The sequence below is a fragment of the Gadus chalcogrammus genome, chromosome 11 (genome assembly GCF_026213295.1).
Source record: "Gadus chalcogrammus isolate NIFS_2021 chromosome 11, NIFS_Gcha_1.0, whole genome shotgun sequence".
In the NCBI taxonomy this organism is placed as follows: Eukaryota; Metazoa; Chordata; class Actinopteri; order Gadiformes; family Gadidae; genus Gadus; species Gadus chalcogrammus.
In genome coordinates this window covers 10,384,915-10,411,297 of record NC_079422.1, presented here as the reverse complement: position 1 = coordinate 10,411,297, position 26,383 = coordinate 10,384,915, and the positions used below count along the sequence as shown (strand labels likewise).

The 26,383-nt window shown below is 45.6% G+C and overlaps 1 protein-coding gene across 11 annotated transcripts in view; it reads left to right on the top strand.

The window, feature by feature from the left end:
• mef2d (myocyte enhancer factor 2d) overlaps positions 1-21,074 on the top strand; it is a 72,189-nt gene extending 51,115 nt beyond the window's left edge. For 4 of the 11 annotated variants that reach the window (XM_056601383.1, XM_056601387.1, XM_056601388.1 and 1 more), the window contains 8 exons: positions 3,935-4,154; positions 5,118-5,168; positions 10,257-10,435; positions 10,721-10,750; positions 13,108-13,225; positions 14,362-14,542; positions 15,221-15,289; positions 20,570-21,074. In XM_056601383.1, the coding sequence (XP_056457358.1) occupies positions 3,935-4,154; positions 5,118-5,168; positions 10,257-10,435; positions 10,721-10,750; positions 13,108-13,225; positions 14,362-14,542; positions 15,221-15,289; positions 20,570-20,996 (1,275 nt within the window). In that variant the 3' untranslated portion in view covers positions 20,997-21,074. The remainder of the gene's footprint in view (positions 1-3,934; positions 4,155-5,117; positions 5,169-10,256; positions 10,436-10,720; positions 10,751-13,107; positions 13,226-14,361; positions 14,543-15,220; positions 15,290-20,569) is intronic. The other 7 variants (XM_056601389.1, XM_056601390.1, XM_056601386.1 and 4 more) reach the window with 4 other exon arrangements.
• Positions 21,075-26,383: the final 5,309 nt, after the last annotated feature.

Below are 26,383 nucleotides of genomic sequence, written 5' to 3'. Positions count from 1 at the left end.
CCACCCTAAACCCTTGTGCTTCGTTCAAGTAGCCTGCTAGCTTTTATCCAGCTATCTTCCTGTCTGCCTTTCACACACACACACACACACACACACACACACACACACACACACACACACACACACACACACACACACACACACACACACACACACACACACACACACACACACACACACACACACACACGCACACACACTCGGCCCTTCTTAAACCGACCGCATCATAATCCTTGCCCTGACAGCTAGGGGCTGGGATATACACGCTTAATCCCACTTGTACTAAAATGTCGCCTGAGGCTGGGCGAGAGTCATAGGGACTGGCCAGAGAGAGAGAGGAAGTTTGCCACAGAGAGCTCTTGCTGGCGGTTTGTGTTCCGGTTATAGTAGATCTTGACAGAGTGTAGGCCCTGGAAAATTGCGAGAGTTGTGCTCTTGATGCAAAAGATATACGTCCAATTCTCCGTCGAGCTTTCATGGAATGCATTTGGGAAAAAATAGCATTATTAACGTCCAACTTCCGTGCACTATTTAGCGAAAAATTGCACACTTAGTCATACCAGACAGTCCTATTCCCACGCCAGCATTATTGTGGTTGGGCTTGATTATTAAATATGTATAAAAATAGTTACGAATGTAAAACTAAGGTGTGACGCTTGGTTAATCTTCAAGGTCCAAATCCATTTTCAGAGAGAGAAAATGGTTGTATGCAACCGGTGGGATGTGAACTCCTTATTCGCTCTGATTCACATGTTTCCCGTAAAGAAGCCATTAATATTAAAACTGCTGAGAGTCAGAAAATGTGGTTTATTTTTAAAACAGACAATACGGTTGCTGAATTCCTCCATTGTAACATTTCCGTATCAACCTAGAACTCGAGCACAGAGGAATTAATTCCCAACTGAGGTCTGTAGTTATTCTGTTTTATTCCAGACATGCATAATTCACTCCAAAACGGTTGCGCAAAGTTTGTAACTAGCCTTAATAAGTGTGAATAGGCCCTTGTCTTTCTGTTAATGTTATTATTTTGACGGAGGGTTGGTACTTTTCCGTCCACTAAATTGTTGTAGCCTACTGTAGTCTCTAAATTTTTGGAGGCCTTTATATACAAAGAGACAAACAGAGAAAGCTGCGGCATATTCTACTCCTAGACCAGCGACCAAGAGAGTAAGAGAGAGAGAGATTGAGAGAGAGAGTGCGAGAGAGACCAAGAGAGTGAGAGAGCTCAGGGAATCAACTCAGTAGTATCTGGATAGGGACTAAATCTCATCAAGCAGTCAAATGTCAAGGAGAGTGGAAGGTCATCCAGATGTTGCTTTATTCCTGTTGCCTAGGAGCCCACTTTGTCGCTGATAATAGGATGAGATGTTCCAAGCATTCAAAAATATATATACAGGTGTATATACATTTTTATTTCATAAATATGTGTAAAACAACCTTTCCAAAGCTTGCAGGACAAAAAAAGACTGGAGAAGAGGAAACTAGGCCATGATTTTAATTCATTCTGATATACGCTCGCATCTAGGAAACACAAGCCCCTGTGGAGGGAAAATAGGTTAGCTCCTCTCTTTGTTCTTCTCCTGGAGAAGGGGCTGCTACACACAGAGGTCACAGTCAGGTGTGAACCTAGCGGGGTCTCCCCAGGTGCATAGATAGAGAAAAACACCTTTTATGTTAAACTCATAATAATGAACAGTCTGTACACAACCTGTTATGATCTCAAAATTAAATGTAAAAAGCAAGTTCAAGTACGAATTGCATACATGTTATTTAGTCTGCACGTGCCATCTGTTTTCATGCAGAGCTTTTGAGAAAAAAATATATCTCTGGTCAAGTTTCTCACAGTTAAAACACAGTCTGCAATGACAAGCAGCAATTAACCTTCTGGCGTTCTTGTAGGGCCGTCTGCATTGAAGCAGGTTTGAGTGGGCTGCAGTAATTTAAAAGTAATTTGCCATGATGAGGCTTATAACTTGAGCACGGTGCAGGTTAAGCAATAGAGAACGTGTGGAAAGCGTGGAAAAGAGAAGATTGTTAAGGAAAATAAGTTACAGTCTTGGATGACGGAAACAGTCAAAACTCCTATTAGTAAGAGCCATGGACTTAATGTACTGTATGTGCAATCAGTTCCTTCCGACGTGCCTTTGAGCAAAGATCTTGAACGTGTCTTTTCGGACAAATTGGACCATCAAGTAAGATGATACTTACAGACCTTGAGCAATCCATCCATCTGTCCATCCATTCGTTCAATAATCCACCATCCATCCACCCATCCACCTATCCATCCATCTACTAGTTGATCCTCTTCATCCGACCATCTCTCCATCCATCCATCCATCTATTCCTCCTCTATAGTCATCCGTAACTCTGCTTGGCCAGTTTGCAGTGTTGTGGTTTCTGCTATAACTTGCTATAACCACCCTCACCTGACCCTAGTGATCAACACTCTTTGTCTCTGTCTAAATCAACTCTTTTTTTCTGAAGCATAACTTTTCTTTACGTTTTGAGGATATAGTTTAGTACTTCATTTAAGAAGTTCTCAGCTATTTGAATGGTTGGGCTGTCCTCTGCCCTCCTCTCCCGGTGCCCTTGTCCTCTCCCTTCTCCCGCCGCTGAGCTGAAGTTATGAAGTGTTGCAGCAGGGAGGGTGCACCGTTGATCAAGGACAGAGTGGCACCCTCATTTTCCGCTGTGTTAAACTGGGTCCCAGGCAGCGCGCTGCAGTGCGGTGCAGTGTGGTACTGGCCCATATTCTATATATAGGAAGTCCTCTTTTCAGACTTTAAAGGGATGAAATGGGTCGGGCAGGGGGGAGGGGGGTGCCGGCAATGGCCGGACATTTCCGGGGGCCCTTTGCGTTTGATTCTCCCTGGACCCTGTGATGTCTGCTCAGTCACGGACATCACATCATCAGGGGTGTGGGACGTGTTTGGCCTTGGCTTGGAGAAAACTTTATTTTTTCATTAAAAGTCAAGACTCTTCTCTTCTCAGTTTAGTTACGTTAGTGTGGTGCAATTTCTTTTCCTCTCGGTTCCTCAAGATTTAGGATATGAGTGCTACCTCAGATAAGATCCATTATAAACTAAGCAAAGCTAGATATAAACAAAAGGAAAACGGTCAGCCTTTTTTCCTTTCTTTCCTTTCTCTATTTTCCAAACTGCCTCTCTCTCTCTCTATCTCTCTCATCCTGTCCTCCCCAATATCTCCCTCTCTCCCCCCTCCCACTCTTTTTCGCTCCCCCCCCCTCCCCTCTGTCTCTTTGCCCTTCCCCTTCCTCCCCCTGCTCCTCTTCCTCGCTTTGGAGTAACCTGCTGTGTGGGGGGTATGGAGGTAGAGAGCATGGTGTTCAGCCACCTGTACCAGTCCTGTAGAAGGTGGAGATGTAGGATGGGGGGGATTAACCTGGCATGGCATGGGGACGCCAGCACTTTTTTCCAAGCCACGTCGCATGCCAATACTACACAGTGTGTGCAACACTGAGCATGTGTGTTGTGTTTCTATGTGGGGGGATGTATGGAAGTGTATGTGTTCAGATTGACCAAAGCAGAACTTTTACATTTTTTATTAAATGTTTGTAAAAAGAAAGAAATTATAATGTATTGATGTTCTTCACATATCATTACAAACAGTCACCTAAGTTTTAGTAATGACCGTTTGTGGGTTTGGGAAAAAAGATGGTGATAGAGGTGTGTGTGTGTGCGCGTGTGTGCGTGTGTGCGTGCGTGCGCGCGTGCGCGCGCGCGTGCGCGCGTGCGTGCGCGCGTGCGTGCGTGCGCGCGTGCGTGCGCGCGTGCGTGCGTGCGTGCGTGCGTGCGTGCGCGCGTGCGTGCGCGCGTGCGTGCGTGTGTGTTCGGGGAGGCGGTGGTGTGTTCTCATACATGTGTCAGTAGTTGAAGTGTCTCTAAGTGCCCTGCCCCCTCCCTGCCTCCACCAGTCGGCCGTCCCACAGCCCACCTTCTCCATGCCAGTCACCGTGCCCGTGTCCAATCACAACGTGGCGCTCCAGTTCACCAACAACCCCGGGGGCGCGCTGGTCACCACCGCCTCCTTCACCACCTCCTCCCTCACAGACCCACGCCTGCTGTCGCCACAGCAACCGGCGTTGCAGAGGAACAGCGTGTCGCCAGGGTTACCTCAGAGGCCAGCCAGCGCAGGTGAGACACGCTTCAGCTGCAGTCGCTAATTAAGACGTGTGTGTGTTTGGTTTTGTGTGTTGTTGTTTTTGCGAGAGGGTGTCTTTATTTAATCTCTTTTTAAAAAGAAGATACGGAAAAACTTTATTGAATGAAAACCCCGCTATGGGTATGAAATGAAATGGTGCATGAAAAATGAGACATTTCGGTTTGAGCTTCAATCTATGTCTCGATTCTGATATTTTTCCTTGAGAAATCCTCAAGCTTTATTCCGACAAATGTAATCACATCGTGTCTGAAATAATGTTTGTTACACAGCAACAACAAACAACAACGAGTTGTTGGTTAATAATTGTGTATACACAAGAGGTTTTGGAACGGTACAATTCATACAAATATGGAATGGACCCCCACATCTTTTTTTGTTTTAGTTCCTCTTGACATTCAGATTATTCTGAGCCAAGTCATTTGGAAATGAATGTATATCAATATATATATTTTTTTTTTATTGTCACCGTGTAATAATGCTTGAAACCATTCTCCATAAGGAAAAATAAATAAAATTACTAATAAATATCCCTCTCACACCACAATATTAAACATGGGATACTCTGGACAGACCTGCCCCACCCGTGTGTACAAAGGTTAATATCCTACCACAGAGGCCTCCGCAAAGGTGGCATTTGCATAATGAATGAGCGAGCATATCTTCCACATTGATGTTCATTGTAAATCATCAGGACTGGTCATTACATTTAAAGCTATTAAACTTAATCTTGTTGGTAATTCTTTTTTTATTTTTCTTTCCCTCTTATCTCTCTCCTCTTTCCTACACTGTCTCTTTCTCTCTCCCTTTCCCCCTCTCTCTCTCTCTCTCTCTCTCTCTCTCTCTCTCTCTCTCTCTCTCTCTCTCTCTCTCTCTCTCTCTCTGTCTCTCTCTCTCTCTTTCTCTCTCTCGCTCTCTCCCTCTCTCTCCCTTTCCAGGAGCTATGTTAGGAGGTGACCTGGGGAACTCTAACTGTCCAAGCCCTGTTGGTAAGTCTCTCTATGTCTCTCTCTCTCTCTTTCTCTCTCTCACTCTCTCTCTATCTCTCTCTCTCTCTCTCTCTCTCTCTCTCTCTCTCTCTCTCTCTCTCTCTCTCTCTCTCTCTCTATCTCTCTCTATGTCTCTCTCTCTCTCTCTCTCTCTCTCTCTCTCTCTCTCTCTCTCTCTCTCTCTCTCTCTCTCTCTCTCACACTCACACTCACACTCTCTCACACACACACGCACACACACACACACACACACACACACACACACCCAAGCCCCATGGACCATGCCAGGCTCTAAGGCACGTTGTCCACAAACTGACTGGCAGACCCTATCTCTTGGAGTTATGGTGGTGTTTCGTATTTCAGACGTGATCGGCTGGCTTGTTGGTTCGGTGTGATGCAAAATACCGTGTGTGTGTGTGTGTGTGTGGCAACAGTCTGTCACATGTGCACAGACATGCACGCTCTCGCTCGCACACGCACACGCATACACACACACACATACACAAACACACACACACACACAAACACACACACACACACACACACACTAACACACCTGTTAGCAACAGCTGAGGGTCACAGGACTAGCCTCTTGTAAACAGAACAAACAACACCGCTCGGTTGGAAACCAGACACGGATAAGAGTGAGAAAGCATGGCAGAAAGATTCAAAAGATTGGACGAACGAAGGCAGGAGTACTGTAAGAAAGAAGGCAGAAAAAGACCAATGAGGATGGGAAGCAAAGCCTTCGCCAAAACCTATCCTACTCTTTCTGTCTTTAATCCTCTCTCCGCCCAGGTCCCTGTGCCCCCCACCCCCACCCCATCACCCCCAGCTGTCCCTCCTTGTCTTCTCCCTGTGGTGATCCACCTCCTCCCTTCTTCCAACCCTCCGTCTTGACTTCCCACGAGCCATCTCTCTCTCTCTCTCTCTCTCTATCTCTCTCTCTCTCTCTCTCTCTCTCTCTCTCTCTCTCTCTCTCTCTCTCTCTCTCTCTCTCTCTCTCTCCCCCCACCTCTCAATCCCCCACGCCCAAATGTCCCTTGTTGTTTTGGCACACGGCTCTCCTCTCCTCAGAGGTGACATTGACTGTCCCGATCATTAAACCCCCCTATCCTAACCACATTCTGCAAGTAGAGCACACTACCAACATGTATCCATATATGTTGGTAGTATATATATATATATATATATACAGTATATAGTATCTATATATATATATATAGATATATATATAGAGATATATATATAGAGAGAGAGAGAGAGAGAGAGAGAGAGAGAGAGAGAGAGAGAGAGAGAGCGAGAGAGAGAGAGAGACAGAGAGAGAGAGAGAGAGAGAGAGAGAGAGAGAGAGAGAGAGAGAGAGAGAGAGAGAGAGAGAGCGAGAGAGGCAGGGTTGAAATATTTATTACGATTACAATTCGTTGATCTGTTTTGGGACGATTGCCATGCGTCATGTATAGAGGGGCATACTGTAATTTCTTATGTTGATAAAAGGCGGAAATGTATAATCATAATTATAGGATCAGAGTTCTTGTGACAATGCAGTGCAATACAAGGTAAATACAATAATCTGAAATGATGTTCAGATAGTGTCTTTGCTCAGGAGAGCACTCTGTAGCCACATTACTTCCTGAGGTCAAGCCCACTAAACAACATACCATGTCCCCTGTCCTCCTCCATTCATCCTTTAAGTGCCCTTTTATCCATTTCCTTATTCCTATCTTCATCACTACTCTCCTCATTCCATGCTGTCCTTCTCCTTCTCTCCTCTCTCCCCCTCATCTCTGCTTTCTTCCTCTCTTCTGTCCCTTCCCCTCGCTGCTCTCCTTCTCCCCTTCTCCCCCGCTCCTCCTACCTCCCCTCCCCTATCCACCTCTTCTCCTCTCTCTCCTCCTCCTCTCCTCCTCTCCCTCGTTCTCAGCTGTTGTGTTCAGAGAGCCCGCGGATCAGGGAATGTCACCATTGACGTCACCCGGCATTCCTCACATTCCCACACCAGGCCCAACTGTAATAGGAGACAGCACGCACGCGCACACTTGACATAGAGGAACACACATGCACACCCACACATGCACACCTACTCACACACACCCACAAGAACATGATTGCACGCACACAGATACATGTTCACATACGCGCTCGCAATGACGCTCGCAATGACACGATTATTCAAATTTTGATCGCGATTTCGATTTTAGCGTCAAGCGATCACAAAACTAATATAATTGAGTTTTCGATTAATATTATTATTTAAAAAAAACTTTTTATTAAATGTTTTATAGCAAGTGCAGAACAGCTGGATACATATAGGTACATTCTATTAGATTTGAACAGTTTCTTTTTTACCATTTTGTGTATTTTTTTAAGGCGAAATTTCAAAGTTCTCAGTTACAAAGTGTTTTTTGGGTGAGACATACTGAATAAATACATCATGTTTTCAAACTAAAAAATAATCGTTTGAATAAGCGTTATTTCAATATTGACCAAAATAATCGTGATTATGATTTTTCCATTATCGAGCAGCCCTAACACAGAGAAACACACACACACACACACACACAGGAACACACACATGAACACGTTATGTTACACAATAATGTTTCCACACACGTACAAATACAAATCTGAACTAATACAAGATATGATCACAAGAAACAACAAGTATACACATACTGCAGTGGAACCTGTTCACAGTTACACACACACAGCCTCACACACACATACCCACCAGCAGATTCCATTCCTTTAGTTTCATCTGTATGTCTGGTGTTGGGTGTAAACACCTCAAGCCACATTGACACAAACACACACCATAAATCAAAATAATCTCTCTCTGCGTCTCTGTCTCTGTCTCTTTCTCTCTCTATGTCTCTCTCTCTCAATCGCTCTTTGTCCCTCTCCCTGTCTCGCTGTGTCTCTCTCCCTGTCTCGCTGTGTCTCTTTCTTTCACTCTCTATGTCTCTCTGTATCTTTGTCTCTCTCGGTCTCTGTCTCTCCCTCTGTTTGTTTGTATCTGTCTCTCGCTCTGTATTTTTCTTTCTCCATCTCACACATTCAAAAACTCCATGGGGGCCCATCTGCTTGTCCTTCCAGTAACAGTAATTCCTCTAACGGGATTGAGGTGCGTGTTTGTGTGCTCTTTGTGCAATCCCAGACATAGAAAGGTGCACATGTACACACACACACACACACACACACACACGAACACACACATACAGGCACACGTGTAAAAAATTACAAGGTAACATGGTAAGGGATCCATATCAATACCACACACCATACACACACAAAACAACACAACAATTTCTGTTTCAATACTTGTGTTACATCCATGTAGAATGTATATATCAGCTCAGATCTATTGAGTTTTGTATTATGAGTTCACGTTAAATCAAAGATTCTACGTAACATCAATAATTTTCAGCATACAGCACATATTCATATAAAAAAGTCCTAATCACAATAATAACACTGTAATACTATTATTAATTGATATGCACATTCATATCAATCACCAGACACAAATAGACTTACAAGCCTATGCACCCACCCCCCCATTATTTTTGGAATACGTCTCTGGATATGCATTTGTGACTTATTTTAGTGTGTGTTGTCTGTGTGTTTGTGTGTGTACGTGTGCCTGCGTGTGTGTCTGTGTGTGTGTCTTTGAGTGAGATGAAGCAGAGTCAAATGCCCCTGTCGTCTGGAGGCAACGTCATAGGGAGCTGTTATCTTCTATCACAACAGCCCCTGCCTGTCCCCAGGGTGGGTGTGTGTGTGTGTGTGTGTGTGTGTGTGTGTGTGTGTGTGTGTGTGTGTGTGTGTGTGTGTGTGTGTGTGTGTGTGTGTGTGTGTGTGTGTGTGTGTGTGTGTGTGTGTGTGTGTGTGTGTGTGCAAAGCGCCGGGAAAGTCCCCATTTCTCTTTTGAGCCACAGGCATTGACGAGTCTGTCTGACGGTCCATCTGTCTGCCTGTTTATCTGTCTGTCTGTTTCCGAATGACTATCTGTCTGCCTGTGATGGCCTTTTCGTCTGTGTTTCGTTCCACCAACTCAAGTGAGGCTACAATCTAAGATAATGTGGTCATGGCCGGGATCGGGTTGAGTTAATGAAACCATTTCCTGGGACATAGAATGCCTTGTCTTTACCCGTCTCCGTAGAAATGACATTACACGTATTACAGACATTACAAACATTGACAGTCTGACACTTTATAGTGCTTCTATACATTGTCTCTAAGTCTCTCTTTCTCTGTCTCTGTGTGTGTCTATGTGTCCTTTCCTTGAAGGGAGAAATTAGCTGAGAGAAGGGAAAGAACATACACAGTACGAACGAGAAAGAAATAAAGACGTAACAGTATTAATACGTTTTTACCTTTTATAAAGAATAAAAGCAAAAAAAAATAAAAAAGGCAGAAGGAGCTGTGTGTGTGTGTGTGTGTGTGTGTGTGTGTGTGTGTGTGTGTGTGTGTGTGTGTGTGTGTGTGTGTGTGTGTGTGTCTGTGTCTGTGTCTGTGTCTGTGTGTCTGCGTGTCTCTGAGGGAGCCATGCCACAGAGAGTTGGCCAGATGAGTGACACCTGGTCGCTGCCAACTCCTGACTGTGACCTGGGGCCGCTGTGATCACAATGAAACCAAACATTGGTTGGCCCGGGAGCCCCGGGGCATCATGTATGTCACGGCCCAGCTAAACATGCATGCAGGCAGACCCAGCAGGCAAACACACAAACACAGACAATGCAAAGTAAACACTTGCCTGACAAGGACTTATTGTAATTGAGGTGTTGCCCACACATGCTGTTAATACAAGGGGAAACCTTTGTGCAAATGTAATTAATCAGATGTTTTAATACACACTGGCAGTCACACACCTATTAGTCCCGATGGTCTAAACTTGCTATAATTTCTTTCCCTCGCTCTGACTCTGTCTCTCTCTCTCTCTCTCTCTCTCTCTCTCTCTCTCTCTCTCTCTCTCTCTCTCTCTCTCTCTCTCTCTCTCTCTGTCTCTCTCTCTCTCTCTCTTTTAACCTCTCTACCTCTCTCTACCTTTCTCTCTCTAAACCTCTCTATCTCTCTCTCCATCTCAAGCGAATGGATACATCAGTGCCAGAGCCTCCCCGGGACTCCTCACTATCTCCAATGGCAACAGCTTGGGGAAAGTAGTTCCGGCCAAGTCCCCGTCCCCGCCCAACCATCAGATGGTCGGCAACCGCAAGCCGGACCTGCGGGTCATCACCTCGCAGGGGGCCAAAGGCCTCATGCAGCTGGTGAGTGACTACGTGTACGGCACCCTCCTCGGGACAAAGTAGATCCTAAGAAACGAGAACCCTGTTTATCATACTGGGACACCACTCTGCAACGCTACACACTACTACGCCCTCTACTGGTTAGACTGACGGCCGCTGTGGCTCTGGTCGGAGCTCCTCCGTCACATGAGTGACTTCTTACCAAGGATGTTCCAACAATGTTTTTGTGTCTTTTAAATATTAAACTGGTCGTCCTCTTCTCTTATCCTTACCCCCCCTCGACCCTTGACCCCCGACCTATGGCAGACAGAGGAGGAACTGGAGTTGGTGAGTGAGGTGAATAAGAACAGACTGCTAGTTCTCCGAGCCGCGCGTGGCGTATGCTAGGTCTCGCGCATGCAGTGTGATCGCGCCCACTGGCATGACGGGTGTGGTTCCGCAGGGCTCACACACACACCCACACACACACCCCATCCACACACAGACACACGCCCTATCAAACACAAAGAAACACGTTCACTCGGGATTGACTTTGATATGCAGTGCTAGCTTTCCCACCGGAGCGCTAGTTTCTTCACTGCCAGACAGCAGAGTGGTAGCTAGGTGTCGTCTGACTAACGGCTTGCGACAACCATTGTCGCCACATAAGACTATTACTGTCTTCCGGTGGACCAAAAGGAACTGAGGTTTCTGGTTTGGCTGAGCCGATGAGCGCAATGCTAACCATCTAGCAAGGTTCTTCAGGTCTTGTATTGGATATTGTTATGTTCTTGACACATTGTTTTAAGTTCCTTTGCAGCCCAGTCAAACCAGTTTGATTCAAACAAAACAGAAATACACAATCCTACAATCACACACGGCCGAGATAAATGGCATGTCATAGAGAGGGCGGGCTTTCGGTGACCCAGCAGCCTGAATCAGATTGGCTGGAGGAGACAAAGCATGTGCATGCTTGGGTGTGACGAGAATGAGGTTGGGTTGGTTGTGGTGGTGTTGTAACGCAGCATGGCATGAAGTCGGTGACCCAAAAAGAGGAGGATACAAGGATACAGGGTTAACTTCATGCCTTGATGGCTAGCTATGCTGAAGTCCCCCATAGCACTTGCTCTCTCCGACACACACACTCGCACACATAGGCTCCAACATACATGCACACAATCCCATACACAAACACACACACACACACAAACACACACACGTTGTGAACATTATTAATATTCCATTGCTAAAAAAAAGCAGACGCCTTACACACCACATGATCGAGGTAAAGTTGCGACACAAACCTCGCAACCGCAACCATGTGCGTTTTTTAGGGGACTTTTTCAATTATTTCCACAGCATCGACCGAATGTCCACAAAATACTGCAGACCGGCCTCATAGACCTAAAAAAAACAAGGTTGGCAAAAAGGCTTATTTCACCTGCATCACATAAGGTACACAGACAATAGCTGAATACACATTATATATTGTTCATGCCGGGTTTCCTTACCTTGCCTAATTGTACTTGTACACACACACACACACACACACACACACACACACACACACACACACACACACACATACACACAAACACACAACGATCACGCTCTCCCAGCATGAACACTCCCTCATTGCAACCCCCCACCCTCCACCCACACAGACCACTGTCGGTCAGGTCGATGCATGCATCCCTTTGTCAGCATGACGTTCAAGAAGCTTCCATTACCACGCCACAGCACGCACCAGGCACCTGGCCACAGGCGACCGCGTTGCCTTGCCAACAAGGCTGATGGCGACGTGACTGTTTAATTTCATCTTAAGCATTGATGTTGCTGTGAAGAAGCGGAATGGAAGGGAGAAAGACCCCCATGGAGAAGGGGCTAATTGTACCAGGAGGGGTCTGGGATGCTACCTGGAATGAAGTTAGCTGTTAGCTTTTAGCAATTAGCGCTTGGAACCAATAAACACTTACTGTCAGTGATAACAGTCCATTTATTCATTGTCACAGGACAAATACTACTACATTTAACAAAAACACAGGATTTAAGTTTTTTTTTTTTTTTTTCTCTAAATTACGACTTAATTAAGCAACAATCGCAAAATGGCATAGTTGTTGACTATGTCGGCGATGATAGAAGAACTCTTTCCAGGATTAACTAGCGTTACATTTATGTTATCAGTAACATAACGCATGAACAGAATCATACAGTAATAATGTAATCTTAATCTTACTTTCAAAGAAACTTCCAGTAAGTGCATTTGTGTAACATTTCCAAAGCTGTTACATTCCTTGTGCTGATTCAAGTAGAGTTCTGTGTCAGCAAAGAGAGAGTGCAGGTCCGCGCTCGGCCAGCCATGAACACTGTTACTGTTGAAAATGGATGAAGTCATGTGCTGTAAATTCCTACACTCATGCCTTACAAGGTCAAAATAAGGAGGAATAATAAGGAAACTCTTTTTTTTCTCTCGACCATCAGCCATAATGCTGTAGCAACAAGCTGAAGTCCCACATGTGGTTGACCCTGCCATTTCCCCCTCCTTTTTTCCTTTTTTTAAGTAAACTCTGAAAAGAGTTTGGAAAGAAATTCTTTATGTATTCAGTTGAAAAATGGAACCGCCCCCGCTGTTGAAACATGCCTACTCCTGGCCCTGTCTCCTTATGCTTATCAGCAGCTTGACATCACTTCCTGCACTCCCTTCTGTGTTCCAGAACGGCCAGCGCTTAGGCAGCTCCCAGGTGGGACAGTCTCTCACCACGCCCGTGGTCTCCGTGGCAACGCCCAGTCTGCTAGCCCCCTTCTCAGGCATGCAGACAGCCTACAACACGGGTGAGTTGGTCTAGGGCCTACCTACAAAACTTGAGGACAACTTAGAAGCCAAATTCATTTTCAATCTAACCAAACTACTTATGTCTCCAAAAATATATATTTTAACCAAAAGTGTTAACACGTCATCACACGTCATAAGTGTTTAAGATGAACATAGAAAAAACATTTCACAACAAATTGCTGGTGGGCCTACACAAAGGGTCCTCAACTGATATCTACTTTTATAAGATGAATTCAAATGTTTGACCAGAGTCTCAGCTATTGGAAAATGTGGTAAAATGGGAAGTTTTACCTGCACTCAGTTGTTTTGAGACTGGGAGACTGTGTCAGTCAAAGTTAGACTGTGCCAGGATGCCACGGTCTGATACATCAATGGGAAACCCTGCTTTCCTATTGACTGGTCAGGCCCATTCAACCACTTAATGATCCTCATCTGATTATCTGGTCATCTCTGGCCGGGTCCTGTTGTCAGCCCAATGACCAGGCGCTTTTTGGTGCTGGCCGATGTTTATTTCCTTAGTCACATGTTTATATGTCTGGAAAAGGAGACTTGAGGGAGTAGCCACATCAAAACAAGTGAAGGCTAAATGCTCTCCTGTAATCTGTTCCTTGGCTACCATGAACGGAACCTTGGACACACACCACAGCATGGTCCCCCCTAACCCCCCACCCACCCAAGCTGTGATGAATATTCACTTTGTTCATTATGGAAAAGCTTGTGAAATGTTTCAACTTCAAAAGACCCATAAATATGGATTAGCGCCAATTAATATTGATGCACCAGAAAGTTGTATGATGTAAAACAATCCAACCTCTTCCCTCTTTCTCTCTGCTCTTCTCTTCTCCTCTCTGCTCTTTGTTGTTCTCTCATTCTCTGTCCTCCTGTTTTCCTTTCTTTCTCTCTTTCCCTGTATCTCTCTCTCTGTCTCTGTATCCATCTATCACTCTCTTTTTGTCTCTCTCTCTCTCTCTCTCTCTCTCTCTCTCTCTCTCTCTCTCTCTCTCTCTCTCTCTCTCTCTCTCTCTCTCTCTCGCTGTCTCTGTCTCTGTCTCTCTCTCTCTCTGTCTGTCTCTCTCTCTCTCTGTCTCTCTCTCTGTCTCTCTCTCTGTCTCTCTGGTTATCTTTTGCGTCTCAGAGTACCAGCTGACGAGTGCAGACCTCACAGCGCTCCAAACCTTCACTCCTCCAGGACTGGTGCCTGGCAACATGGCTGCATGGCAACAGCAACCTGCAGTCACCCAGCAACAACAGCAACAGCAACAACAACAACAACAACAACAGTCCCAGATAAGCTTGGCGTCGCTCAGCAACTTGGTGTAAGTTCTCTTCTCCCTAAACCATCATCACACGCAATCAATATATCAATTAGCTGGATTTTCCATTTCCTGTCTGCTTTATAGGCTCAAAAGTTTAATAGCATTGGCATTCTAAGTGGCATTGGTGACCACATTTTAGGACAAAACATAGAGAAGAAAAAGTCCCCATAGGACATAGTTCCCATAAGAAACAGACCCTACAAGATAAAGTCCCAAGGATGTGTGTGTATGTGTGTACGCGTGCGTGTTGTATGTGTGCATATGTGCGTGTGATCTTTCATAACGCGCCAACCAGAACACATCAGTCTAACCTACTTGAAGCACCTCTCTTGTGCAAGCCGTGCTATCAACCTAGCTGTGGCTGATTCATCTCTATGGTGACCTAGATAGCTCTCTCCCTCTCTCTCTGATACCACAATCCCACTCAAAGCCCTTGCATCTGATTTAGCCTCCTGCAGTGAGGCTGGGCTGCTAGCCCACCTGCGAGTACGGTAGTTTAATGTGAGTGTAGTTTTACGTGTTAGCCACAATGTATAAGAATAGGGTCCTTTGTTAGCATTGAAGCTAGGGCTGACTTGTGTCTAGTGTAGGCTACGGAAAAGCCTAGGCTAGGATAGCTACAAGGTTTTTAATTAATGTCTTTTGTCCTCCCAACCTCCCCCACTCTTGTGTCCACAGCATGTGGGGTGCAGAGAAACAGAACGGGGAGATGGTTAACTGCATCTCCAATTTTGCTGCTAACCTGAGGTGACTTTTAGCCTTCAGTGCTGAACGGGGCACTGCCATGTTTCTGTCTGTCGATGTGTATTGTGTTGCCTGCTGCCGACCGACAAAGCCAAACCAAAAGCTGCTGAATTGCCCGTGTCAAAACGAGAAAGTTAGGCTGATGCAATATATGCAAACTTTTACAACCATAGTTTTGTCAGGCGAAAACTTTTCTGCTTGTTAAAGGTTTCAGTCTCATATTAGAAACAGCTTAAGATGCATGGCGAGTGATAAATTGCAAAAAAAAAATGAAAAAACAGGAGTGGTACTCTGTCGAGTTATTGAGCAGGTTGCTGTGCATGCATCTTAAATGCTGCCTGTGACAGCAAGCAGCATTTAAGCGCTTCCTGCTCCGACAACGACGACATGTGTTTGGAAACCTGTGCAGTGCACACCGCACGCCGAGTCTGTTTTTGAAAACAAACAAACAGAACACATGTCGCTAAGAACCGGGGCGGTGCGTGCCGTCCAGGGAGAACCGGGCCCACACTGTGAGCGCCTCTCCCTGAACGCTCGGGGGCCCTCGCTGATGCGGTTCCCAAGCAGCCCGCGGCGGCCAGGCAAGGGCTCCTCGTCACGGGGGCTGACGGAAAGCCTGGCGGAGAGTCTGAGCATGGCTGTCACCCACACCTTACCCCGCCGCAGGAAACATCAAGGGAGGGAATCAATTCTGCTCCCTTTCCCGCTGCTCGTAACCCCCTTAGCTACCTTTCTCCCCCCCACAGTTCATCCCCCGCTCTCACCAGACCCTTCCCTCCAATGCCCTCCATCCCCCCTCTCTCTCTCTCTTGCTCACCAAATACCTCCCTTAAATTCCTTCAGTCTCCTTCGTGCTTCTTTCCTTTCTCTCTCTCTCTCTCTCTCTCTCTCTCTCTCTCTCTCTCTCTCTCTCTCTCTCTCTCTCTCTCGCTCTCTCTCTCTCTCTCTCTCTCTCTTTCTCTCTCTCGCTCTCTCTCTCTCTCGCTCACTCTCTCTCCCAGAGGATGGAGTGGCCTGTCACAGTGCAGTTATGCGCTCGTTTAAACCCCCCCGGCGGGCCCACCTGTTGACCGGGCTTTGCAGGCCGCCAATCTAAATGTAAATGTCACGTTGAGAAATGCCCTTCACCCAAAAAAAGAAGAAGAAGAAAAATCCCAGCTGAGCTTTGATTTGTTTACCGGCATAAGGAATTGGTTGTGCGGATGTCCATGCTTCTCTGGGAGTCTTTATTTGTGCCGAGCGGGATGTGTGAGGGCCGGGAGAGGCTCGTGAGTCAGCGGCAGGAGGACATCTCTCTGGCATTAATGTTGTTCCTCTGATTGTGTGTCGGCTTCCTTGTCAGTCCGTCTGTGGAGCTCATGAATGTGGATTTTGTTTTGGGTTGCTTTCTTTCTTTTTTTTGTGCCCCGCATAATCACGTCGCGATGTAAGTCGTTTTAATTATTTTTCAGTTGGGGGGGGGGCGGGGTTGTTTTTTTCCCTGGTTGTGCTGCTGGTATTATCCTTCTTGTCAATCAGGCTGTCAGTCCGTCTGTCCGTCCGTCTGTCCGGGCTGTCTCTGTCTGTCAATGTTCCCTTGGCCGCTGTCTCCGCGGTGATTGGAGAAGAATGGCTCACTGAGTGGTGGGCTGGTGGATTGTGCTCAGGGCCAGAAAACACGCGTTCACTTAGTACCGACTCTTAATCCAACCGCCCTATGGAAGGATTAAGGGTGCTGGTGTCGGCGTTGGCTCATGCCACCATCATTATTATGACTATAACGTATGTATAACATACGCAGGATCGATCAGCAGGAAATGCTCAAATTCTGTGAAACGTCACACGTTACGCCAGACGATACACGTAACAACTTCACACGTTAGCCTACTGTAGAAGGCCAAAAGGGTCAGAACTAGGCAAAATATTTTAAGTGCATTGATATAAATCTACTCAAAACATGTATTTTTGTTGTCATAACGCTGTCTTTTACGCAGATAACCATTTTATACGCCGGAAAATTACATTACATACATGTTACATTATCTTAACGTCACACGTTACATGGTACCATGTTATAACATTAGTGCAACAATAACAATTTAATAACTTTGCTCTAGTGTCACAGGAAAGTACTTGTTATATTCAGTTGAAGCATTTCATAAATGATGAAATGCACATTGATAAAAGCAATCAATATGTTGCCAACAATTATTGTAGATGTAGACAATGTATTGCGGCAGCCCAACTGTTGTACCAACTTGTGCTGCTTTTGCTATATGTTACGTGTATGTGGAATATAGAGTACATGTTGCGGTGGTTTATTTGTCTATTTAGGGCAACCCGTTTTGCAACCTGGTGGGTAAGCAAGTGGCCTAAAACAGATTGACACCTTGGAAGCCATGTCTTTTAATTACTAATGCTTAACTGCTGCTCATTTCTAATTACAGATAAAATGTTTGTAATCATTGTAACTAACTTTACATTTCTTAAGCACCATAACTACTTTTAAAGGATTACAGATCCATAACCTTTGCACATTCATCCTAGTTTAATGCTTATAGTTTAGTGGACGAGTGTTATGTGTGCAATCGGATCGTATTTACAGTTTCAGTCCGTCCACTTCCTGTGTCAGTCTGTTCTACTTCCTGTGTCAGTCTGTTCTACTTCCTCTGTCAGTGTTTTCAGGAGTGCTGTCTCTTTCTCTACTGCCTCCACAGCTTGGCCTCTCAGTCCAACTTGCTCTTTGGCAGGGAGGAGGGTCTCTGCTGGTACTGTACTTTCTCGCTCTCTCGCTCTCTATCTACCTATCTTTGTCTCTATATATATATATCTTTATATCTCTTTGTCTCGCTATCCCTCTCTCTCTCTTTCCAACCTCTCACCTTTTGATTACCTGTCTGCACGCTGGCTGCCTGAAATAGTCTCCTTCATCTATGGAACTCCCTTGCTTCCTGCCATGTCAGGTCGAAACCAAAAGTTTTGTCAGTGAACCATTAGTAAGGCAAAACTACTGCATCAACTCTTTTCTAATCACAAGCATTATTAAAAAAAATCCGTACCAAGAATGTATCCCCCAAAAAATGCATGTATATTTAAACATGTGTGCGAAGTACCAGAACCATGTTTCCCTCTCATCAACATTCTGAGATTTTATTTACAAAACCCTTAGTAACGCGTAACACCAACAATGCTAATGAAGCCAAAGCGTCTGACTTTTCAACTCTGGTTTTGCAATGACATCGTCCATTACAACCCACCCACTCCCCCCCTCCCCCCTCCCCCCCCCATCACCGGAAGCAGAGCGCTTAAGGGGGGGGGGGAGTCGTAGCCTACCGCGGCGCGCTGCACCCAACTGTCTGCCTCTAGCTGCTGCGTTAGCGCTCACGGCTAGCCCGCTGCTCCTGCCTTCATCACTGTCACCCCGGCTGCTGACTCCAGTGTTTTCACCCCCACCCTCCCTCCCCCCCTCCCTCCCCCTCGCCATGGTAACGACACCCCCGTGGCACCATAACTCATCTACCTGCCGCTGGCAGAGAACAACACACAGATCACTGCTGATGAAGTGGGCGCACACAGCGACACACAACCCGGCCCGACGTCAGGGGACTCTGGCTGTGTCTGTGTGTGTGTGTGTGTGTGTGTGTGTGTGTGTGTGTGTGTGTGTGTGTGTGTGTGTGTGTGTGTGTGTGTGTGTGTGTGTGTGTGTGTGTGTGTGTGTGTGTGTGTGTGTGATTGTGTGTGTGTGTGTGTGTGTGTGTGTGTGTGTGTGTGTGTGTGTGTGTGTGTGTGTGTGTGTGTGTGTGCGTCTGTGTGAGTGTGTGTATAGATATATATAGCTATATCTATACATATACAGTCAACGACTGAGAGAGAGACCGAGAGAGCAATTTAGTGGCTGGTGAAATGGGGTGTTAAACTGTCTCTCTCTCCCGGTCGGGACGGTAATTGATGCAGAGTTGGAGTGGTTGTGGACGTGTTCCTGACCTGCCCTATCAGAACATGTCCTAAGGGGTCTCTGTGCTGTAATTGGGAGATTCAAATTCAAATTTTATCCCTGTGTCAGGCTGAGAGAGAGAGAGAGACAGACAGAGAAAGACAGAGACATCGTCAGGTCAGGATGGCTCCCAGAGTCCATTACAGTTGTCGGGGGCAGTGTGACTCCCACCAGAAGCGGGGGGGGGGGGGGGGGGGGGGGGGGGGACATTGTAGATGAGGGGTGGGTGGTTCAATGCAGGCTAGGATTAGCGTGTGTGTGTGTGTGGGGCTCGGGGGAGGTTCTGAGACCTGGCGGCAGGTGGACAAAAATCCAAACAAGTCTTTAAAAGAAAAGTGTCTACGAAGTGGTTGAGTTGGAGAGTGCCCTGCGGTGCCCTGTAGTGTGTAACCGGGAGTAACAGGGTTTGTGAAAGCGCTGATGTATGATTGTGACCCAGACGGTAGGTGGCTGGCTAAAGTGCTCTGGGCACCGAGCGAGAGAGAGAGAGAGAGAGAGGGGGGGCATTAACTGAAACGAAGGGTATTAGGGGTGGAAGGACAGCTTTTTGAGCACTAGTACAGACGGAAAACAGCGCTTTGAAGTCGTCGTCGTCCCCCCCCCCCCACATCGATGTCCCGTGGCTTCACAACAGCCAGCGATCACCTGTGAGCTGCTGTTTGTCTGCACACGTCTGCCCCCGTGTCCGCGTTGTACTGCTGCCATCGCTGCTGTGGGTGCGGTGCAGTCGTCGCAGCTTGGCTTGGGTCATTAATACCTGCCTGTGTGTGTCTGTGTGTGTGTGTGTGTGTGTGTGTCTTTGGGAGAGAGCGCTGGAGGATCCCCGCTGCTTAGCCCGCTCCATTCTCCACTCTCTAGTCTGGAGGGGACTTTCATCAGCCACCACCTCATCTGTTAAGAGTTTGTCATTTAATGAGGCTCGGGATGTAATGCAGTTACCGGCTGCTAGATTAATGCAGGTCGGCTCCCCTTAATGGGAACCTAGGAGGATGAATATTGCATCTAATTGGTGACATACTTTTACATTTGGTTACGTAGCACTCAAACAAAGAAGGGTTTGTCCTTTTTCATTCGCTAGATGTCGTCGCAGTTTGTATTTCTATTCCGTCTCTCCTTTCTCTCTCTCGATCTCTATCTCTCTCTCTCTTCCCCTTATCGCAGTTGAATTAAAATGGTTTTATTGTCATGGGGAACGCACGTTTACATTGCCAAAGCATATAAAAAATCGTAATAATAATCAATGTCTCTCTCTCTCTCTCTCTCTCTCTCTCTCTCTGTCTCTCTCTCTCTCTCTCCCCCTCCTCCCCCAGGCCGGTGGGTCACCTACCTCAGGGTGCCACGCTCACCGTCAACACCAACCAGAGTGTGAACATCAAGTCGGAGCCCGTCTCGCCCAACCGTGACCACGGGGGCGGCGGCGGCGGCAGCGGCCTGGGCTCGTCCATCTACCCTGGGGCCCTCCGGCTGGAGCCCGGGGCCCAGGGCCGCTCGCCCGTCAACAGCCTCAGCAGCAACGCCAGCTCGTACGACGGCGGCAGCGACCGGGACGACGGGGCCCGAGGGGGGCCCCTGGACTTCCACCACCAGCAGGGGGCCCTTCAGCAGCAGCAGCAGCAGCAGCAGCAACAGCAGCAGCAGCAGCACACCATGGTCCTCCTGCGGCCCTCGTCGGCGGACCCCCAGGAGCAGGACGGGGCCAACGTCAAGAGGATGAGACTGGAGTCCTGGGTGACATAGAGCGGTGGCCCCCCGCCGCAGACGCACGGACGGATGGATGGACGGATGAAGGAGGAAGGATGAAGGAGGGAGACGTGTGGCCTGCTCAAGGCATCGTGTACATGCCCCCCCCCACCCCCTCCCCGACCCCCCAGCTCCCAACGCTTCCTGACCCCACCCCACCCTTCTGCACACACACCTATAGACCTGCCGTCTCGCTGCACATCTGCTGTCACAATCAGGACACACTGACCTCACACCGACACACGCTCACTCACGCGCACACACAAACACACAGACGCACGCACGCAGTCACACACACTCGCTCATATCAAACGCGCGGACAGCGGTGCACACTTGTACTCGTGTTGGTTTTCTGGGACAATGTGCGTGCTTACATATGTGCTGTAGTTTACTCTTTTGTGTACTCTTTCGTCCCCCTCCCACTTTACACACACGCACACACACACAAACACACACAAACAAACACAAACACATGTATTAGTAGGTGAGCCACCGCAAACCAGGGATGACATAGGCTGTATATCAATCCACCTGAAAGGTTTATTTTTTAATTTATCCTTCGAGAGAGACATCGAGCGAGAGATGAAGAGAGAGAGAGAGAGAGAGCACGAGAGAGAGACATTCGACAGGCCTTGCTCTTACGCCAGGTAGCTTTTATACTATCCATTAAGAAAACACACCCGACTCACCAAAAACTAACCAGAAGAATCCCACCCTGGATCCTGACGTGGGGGTAGGCTCGGGTGGCGGGGGTTGAAGTCCAGCCCGTCCAACCAGCAAGCGGAGGTTCCCCCAAAGACCCCCAATCCCTCCCTCCCATGGTGTAGCACCTGCTCTCCAGAGGCCCATGCTGGTAAACTTTTGACCCCCACAGACGTGTTGGCTGGCCTCAGACCGCCCCCTTCCCCTTATCTGTTTGCCCAGTTTGTGTGTTTGTGTGTGTGTCTGTGCGTATGTGTCTCAAACACACACCTTTAACCTCCAACGCAAGCCGACCACGTCTGTTGTGCGTGCGTGTGTGTGTGTGTGTGTGTGTACCCATCAACCATGTGGATGTGATCTCTCACCACCACCACCACGCCAGGACGTTGCTGTTTTGTAGGATTTGCTTTTGTTTTTTGTTGGGGGGCGTTTCCTCATTTGTTTTTGGTTTTGAGCATGTTTCCTTTTTTTTTGTGTGACTTGATGGTGTTGTGATGTTTTTCGTTTTGGTTTGGAGTATATGAAGACACTAAATGATGCTGGGATCCTGACTTCGCCCATCTCGGGAGTTGACTGGTACGTTTGCCAGACGACCCGCCTCCCCTCCCCGGCCACCGTCCAATCAGCAATCGGAACCATGTAAGTTAACTGTAAAGATAAAAATGGTTGCCATGGAAAAGAAGACTTAAATAGAAGACTATATATCTTGCATAGCTTGTATAGATACATAATCAGGGATATTTTCACTTATCTAGCCGAGCAGGATGAGCAGGTTGTGTGGGTGTGTGAGGGTGTGCACCCATTTCTTCCTAGCTGGCACTTTTCCTAAAATGTCATGTTACATCGTACTGTTCAAAGCGCATAGTGTGTCCAATGACGTAAGGTCTAAACAGGAAATGGTCGATATCTGAAATTAAACAAAGTATATATCTGAATATATATACAGTATATATATATATATATATATGTATATATACAAGTACATTTTAAGAAATGTGCATGTAAGTAATTAAGGTGGTGAGCAGCTAGGAGACTACCCTTCATTAGTAGACCAATGGGAATGTATTGAACCTTTATTTATATATATGCATACATGTATGTGTATATATATATATATATACATATATATATATATATATATATATATATATATATATTTATATATATTCTGCCGGAGACTCAGCAAGTCTTTCTGTGTATATATCTGGTGTAATGTGTTGTGGCGCCAGGCCAGCAGAGGGGGCAATAGTGGCAGGATGGGAGAACTGAGGATGAGGCGTCACCATGGAAACTCGACTGTTTTTGAGTGAACAAGGCCAGGTCCTCTGTCACTGATGGAGCGCACTTTAACCCCGCCCACAACCCACACCCACACCACGATGTCCGCAGACACCCTACTGACTAACAAACACACACATTTAGACACACATTGATACAACTTTTCAATTTATATATGAATATAAATAAGTCCCATTTTGAGGAAGTGTCAGATGCGTAGTTGCAGAGTGTATAATGAATTAAAGCCATGTAATGTACATAGATAACCTTTCACCTTTTGCTGGTCACTTGTACTTTTAGATTCAGAGGAGCCAACTAAAAAAAGGAAAAACATTATATCACTACTAGTCAGGTTTGTTGACTATGAAGGATGTCACTTTTTGTGAATGTAGGAGTAACGTGATTTTATTTGTAATTTTTGTGGGTGGAGGAGGGGTTTAGACGGTCAAAAGTGCAAGTTTTTTGGTTTATAATAGTTTTCATAATCTTTTTTTCTACCCTCAAAAGCACTTTGTCTTGGAGCCAAGCAGATCCATCTGCTTGTTAAAAGCTCCGGAGGCATCAATGGGGATGGGTTTGTCGCTAAGCCAGAGGTACTCAGAGTAGATTCTGATCCTTTAATGACCAACACTACCTCCCCGAATACCCATCTTTATGACAAAATGGCTTCCTTCTCATTGGAAATGCGTCTCGCCTCAAGCTGACACTGTCTGCCAGCCTAATCCTTAAGTGACACACAAACACACACACACACACACACACTCATGAAGACAAACATATCTAGTTTCTACGTCCAGAAAATTAGAGTTTGCTCCGATTTTTTACTCTTTTTTTTTTTTATCTAGGGGTTTTGTTACTTATGTTGTGGCTGATTATTTTTTGATCACATAGATATTTTGTATCTGGAGTTTCACTCACTGATTGCTTTTGGGGTTGTATCCCAGACCACCAAAATCAACACCAACTCATTAGTCATTACTCCATCAACTCCCCCCCGCCCCCCCGCTATATATTACTCCCTGGATAATCGGTTTGAGCCTCTCTCACCCCAGATGTTGTTCCTATAACTCCACATAACTCTCTCTATCTCTGTTTCTGTCTCTCGCTCTCTCTCTATTTAATTTACTCACTCACTCATACACACTGAGACTCTCACTCTTAAGTCTATATGAGTGTAGCCTACCGTCTGATTGACAGATTAATTAATTATGCCCAGTTTGGAAAGGCAAACTTTGACTGTTAGGCTTCTTTGCCCAGAGCTTTGATCAAAAAAAGATACATATATATTTTGACTCCCACCAACATTTTTTTGGAAGTGGTAGCCTGGCTCTAGTTGGAAACTCAAGACGTGGTCTTGTTGAAATGAGGCGAGAACGGCCTCTGTTACAAAACGGACACAGCTAAGGTGTAATTTAGTCGGTGATGCTAGGGAACGCTGTAAGCCCAAGCGAGGTGTTGCACAAAGCCCTGGCACGTTTCTAAAAACAACACTAGGGGTCGCTGTAATTGCAGAGTAAGAAAAGACAATCTTCAGTTCAGGCTGACCGTCTAAAGTATTTCCTCATGTATAATGATGTTTAAAAGTCTTTGCTCACTTTCCAGTGTTAACTTGTGGTGAAGACGGTTCTATCTAGTCTGTTTTGATTCTAATTGTTCTCAGATAAGTGATTCATATTATTTTATTCTTATTAATAACTACCAATATTATCAATATCCCACCCATCACTGTTGGTAAATTGTCATGGTATTGACAAGTTTATTTAATATTTCTTCTTTTTTTTTGTGTAGGTTAGACTTCTTGTATTATTTTAAGTTATTTTCTTTTTTTAATTATCAAAGATTTAGATAAATATATTTTTCGTTTCTGTTATCTTTTCTGTTTGGTTTTTCTTTTATATGGGTGTTACTAATATTGCACGATTTTTGTTTTATTTTTTAATGTCATGAAACAAACAACACAACTGTTGTGATATTAGTGCTTGTGTGGCTATGGACATAGGCGCTAAAAACAAGTTTGATTTAGTTGACCAGTTTGATGCTGCAATTTTTTACTTCGATGTACCAACTAGACTACACTCGGTGGCAGGGGTTGGGCGCGCGACACAACACATCATATTTATTTCCGACCAGACACAATGATGTCAATGCATGGGTGTTCAATGAGAGTTAAGAGTTAAGAATGAGTCATGTTTTAGAACATCAAATGTAATATCACATACGTTACACACACATAACAGACACACCCGTACACCACACAAATAGATTTGAGAAGACAAAAGAATTTGAAACTTTTAAATAAATTATAGCTAATATATTGTGTTCGGCTAGTCGGCTTTTTCTTTGTTGTAAAGATATTTTTTGTTTTGTTTTTGGAGAATGATATACAACTTGTGTATATTTTCATAAATAAAGTATGCACTGATATGTTATTACAAATTCTATACTGCTTTTACAAAAAAAAGTGTTTGTTATTGTACCAAAGTATCCATTGGTCCTATTTTACCCTACCCTTTTGCGTATGTTTTACCGTATTTTATATATTAAATAGACAAGTTGACCTAAAGCGATGTTTGGTTATGTGTGATTTGTAACATTTTATCCATATTTAATGGATAGACATGCATTACTTCTATTGACCACAGGGAGGGGCTCTAACATTTTGATAATGTCCACCAGTTCCCACTTTTCTTGCCCATGGAACTTGACTGTTGAGTTCAGTTTAGCATTTCTGTTCATTTTCTGCCAGTATATCAAATGATACAAATTAAGTTTTATTATATTATCCTTTTAGATGCAAATATGTGGATGGGATGGCTACATTTATTATCCTTTAATCGACTCAACGTAGTCCAAATTATGAATGTTCACTTGTGAAAAGCAATGGGGCGACCATACAACGAGTGCAACTGAAGAGGTCAGACTCTCAAAAAGTAGAAAGTACAAACTTATGCTTTTATTGATCATAACAGTGGAATCAGATCGAAAGAGAGATCCAGTAGCTCAGGCATTGACATTTATTATCCTATAACTTCACTTCCCATCATAAAATCATCACATTGACAACATGAACAAAAAAATACTTCTAGTTCTGCTTTATCATCCCTAAATGTCAATCTTTACGGAATACAGACGCCACAATAGATCAGAAAAGCAGAAGCACATACACAAGTGGATACACACACAGACATACACAACAAATGCCCGCTCTCTCTTTTTCTCTCTCTCTCTCTCTGGGGGAACATGGAGAGAGACCTGACGCCAGACCTGTGGAGCCCATGCCGTAAACTGGTGGAGTCAGGGGGGTGTGCAGGGGGGTGCTGCAGAGAGCTTCTGTCTAAGGCAGACACACACTCCTGACTCAAGTGATACTGAGGACCTAATAATAGGTCCCCACTAGGTGCCCT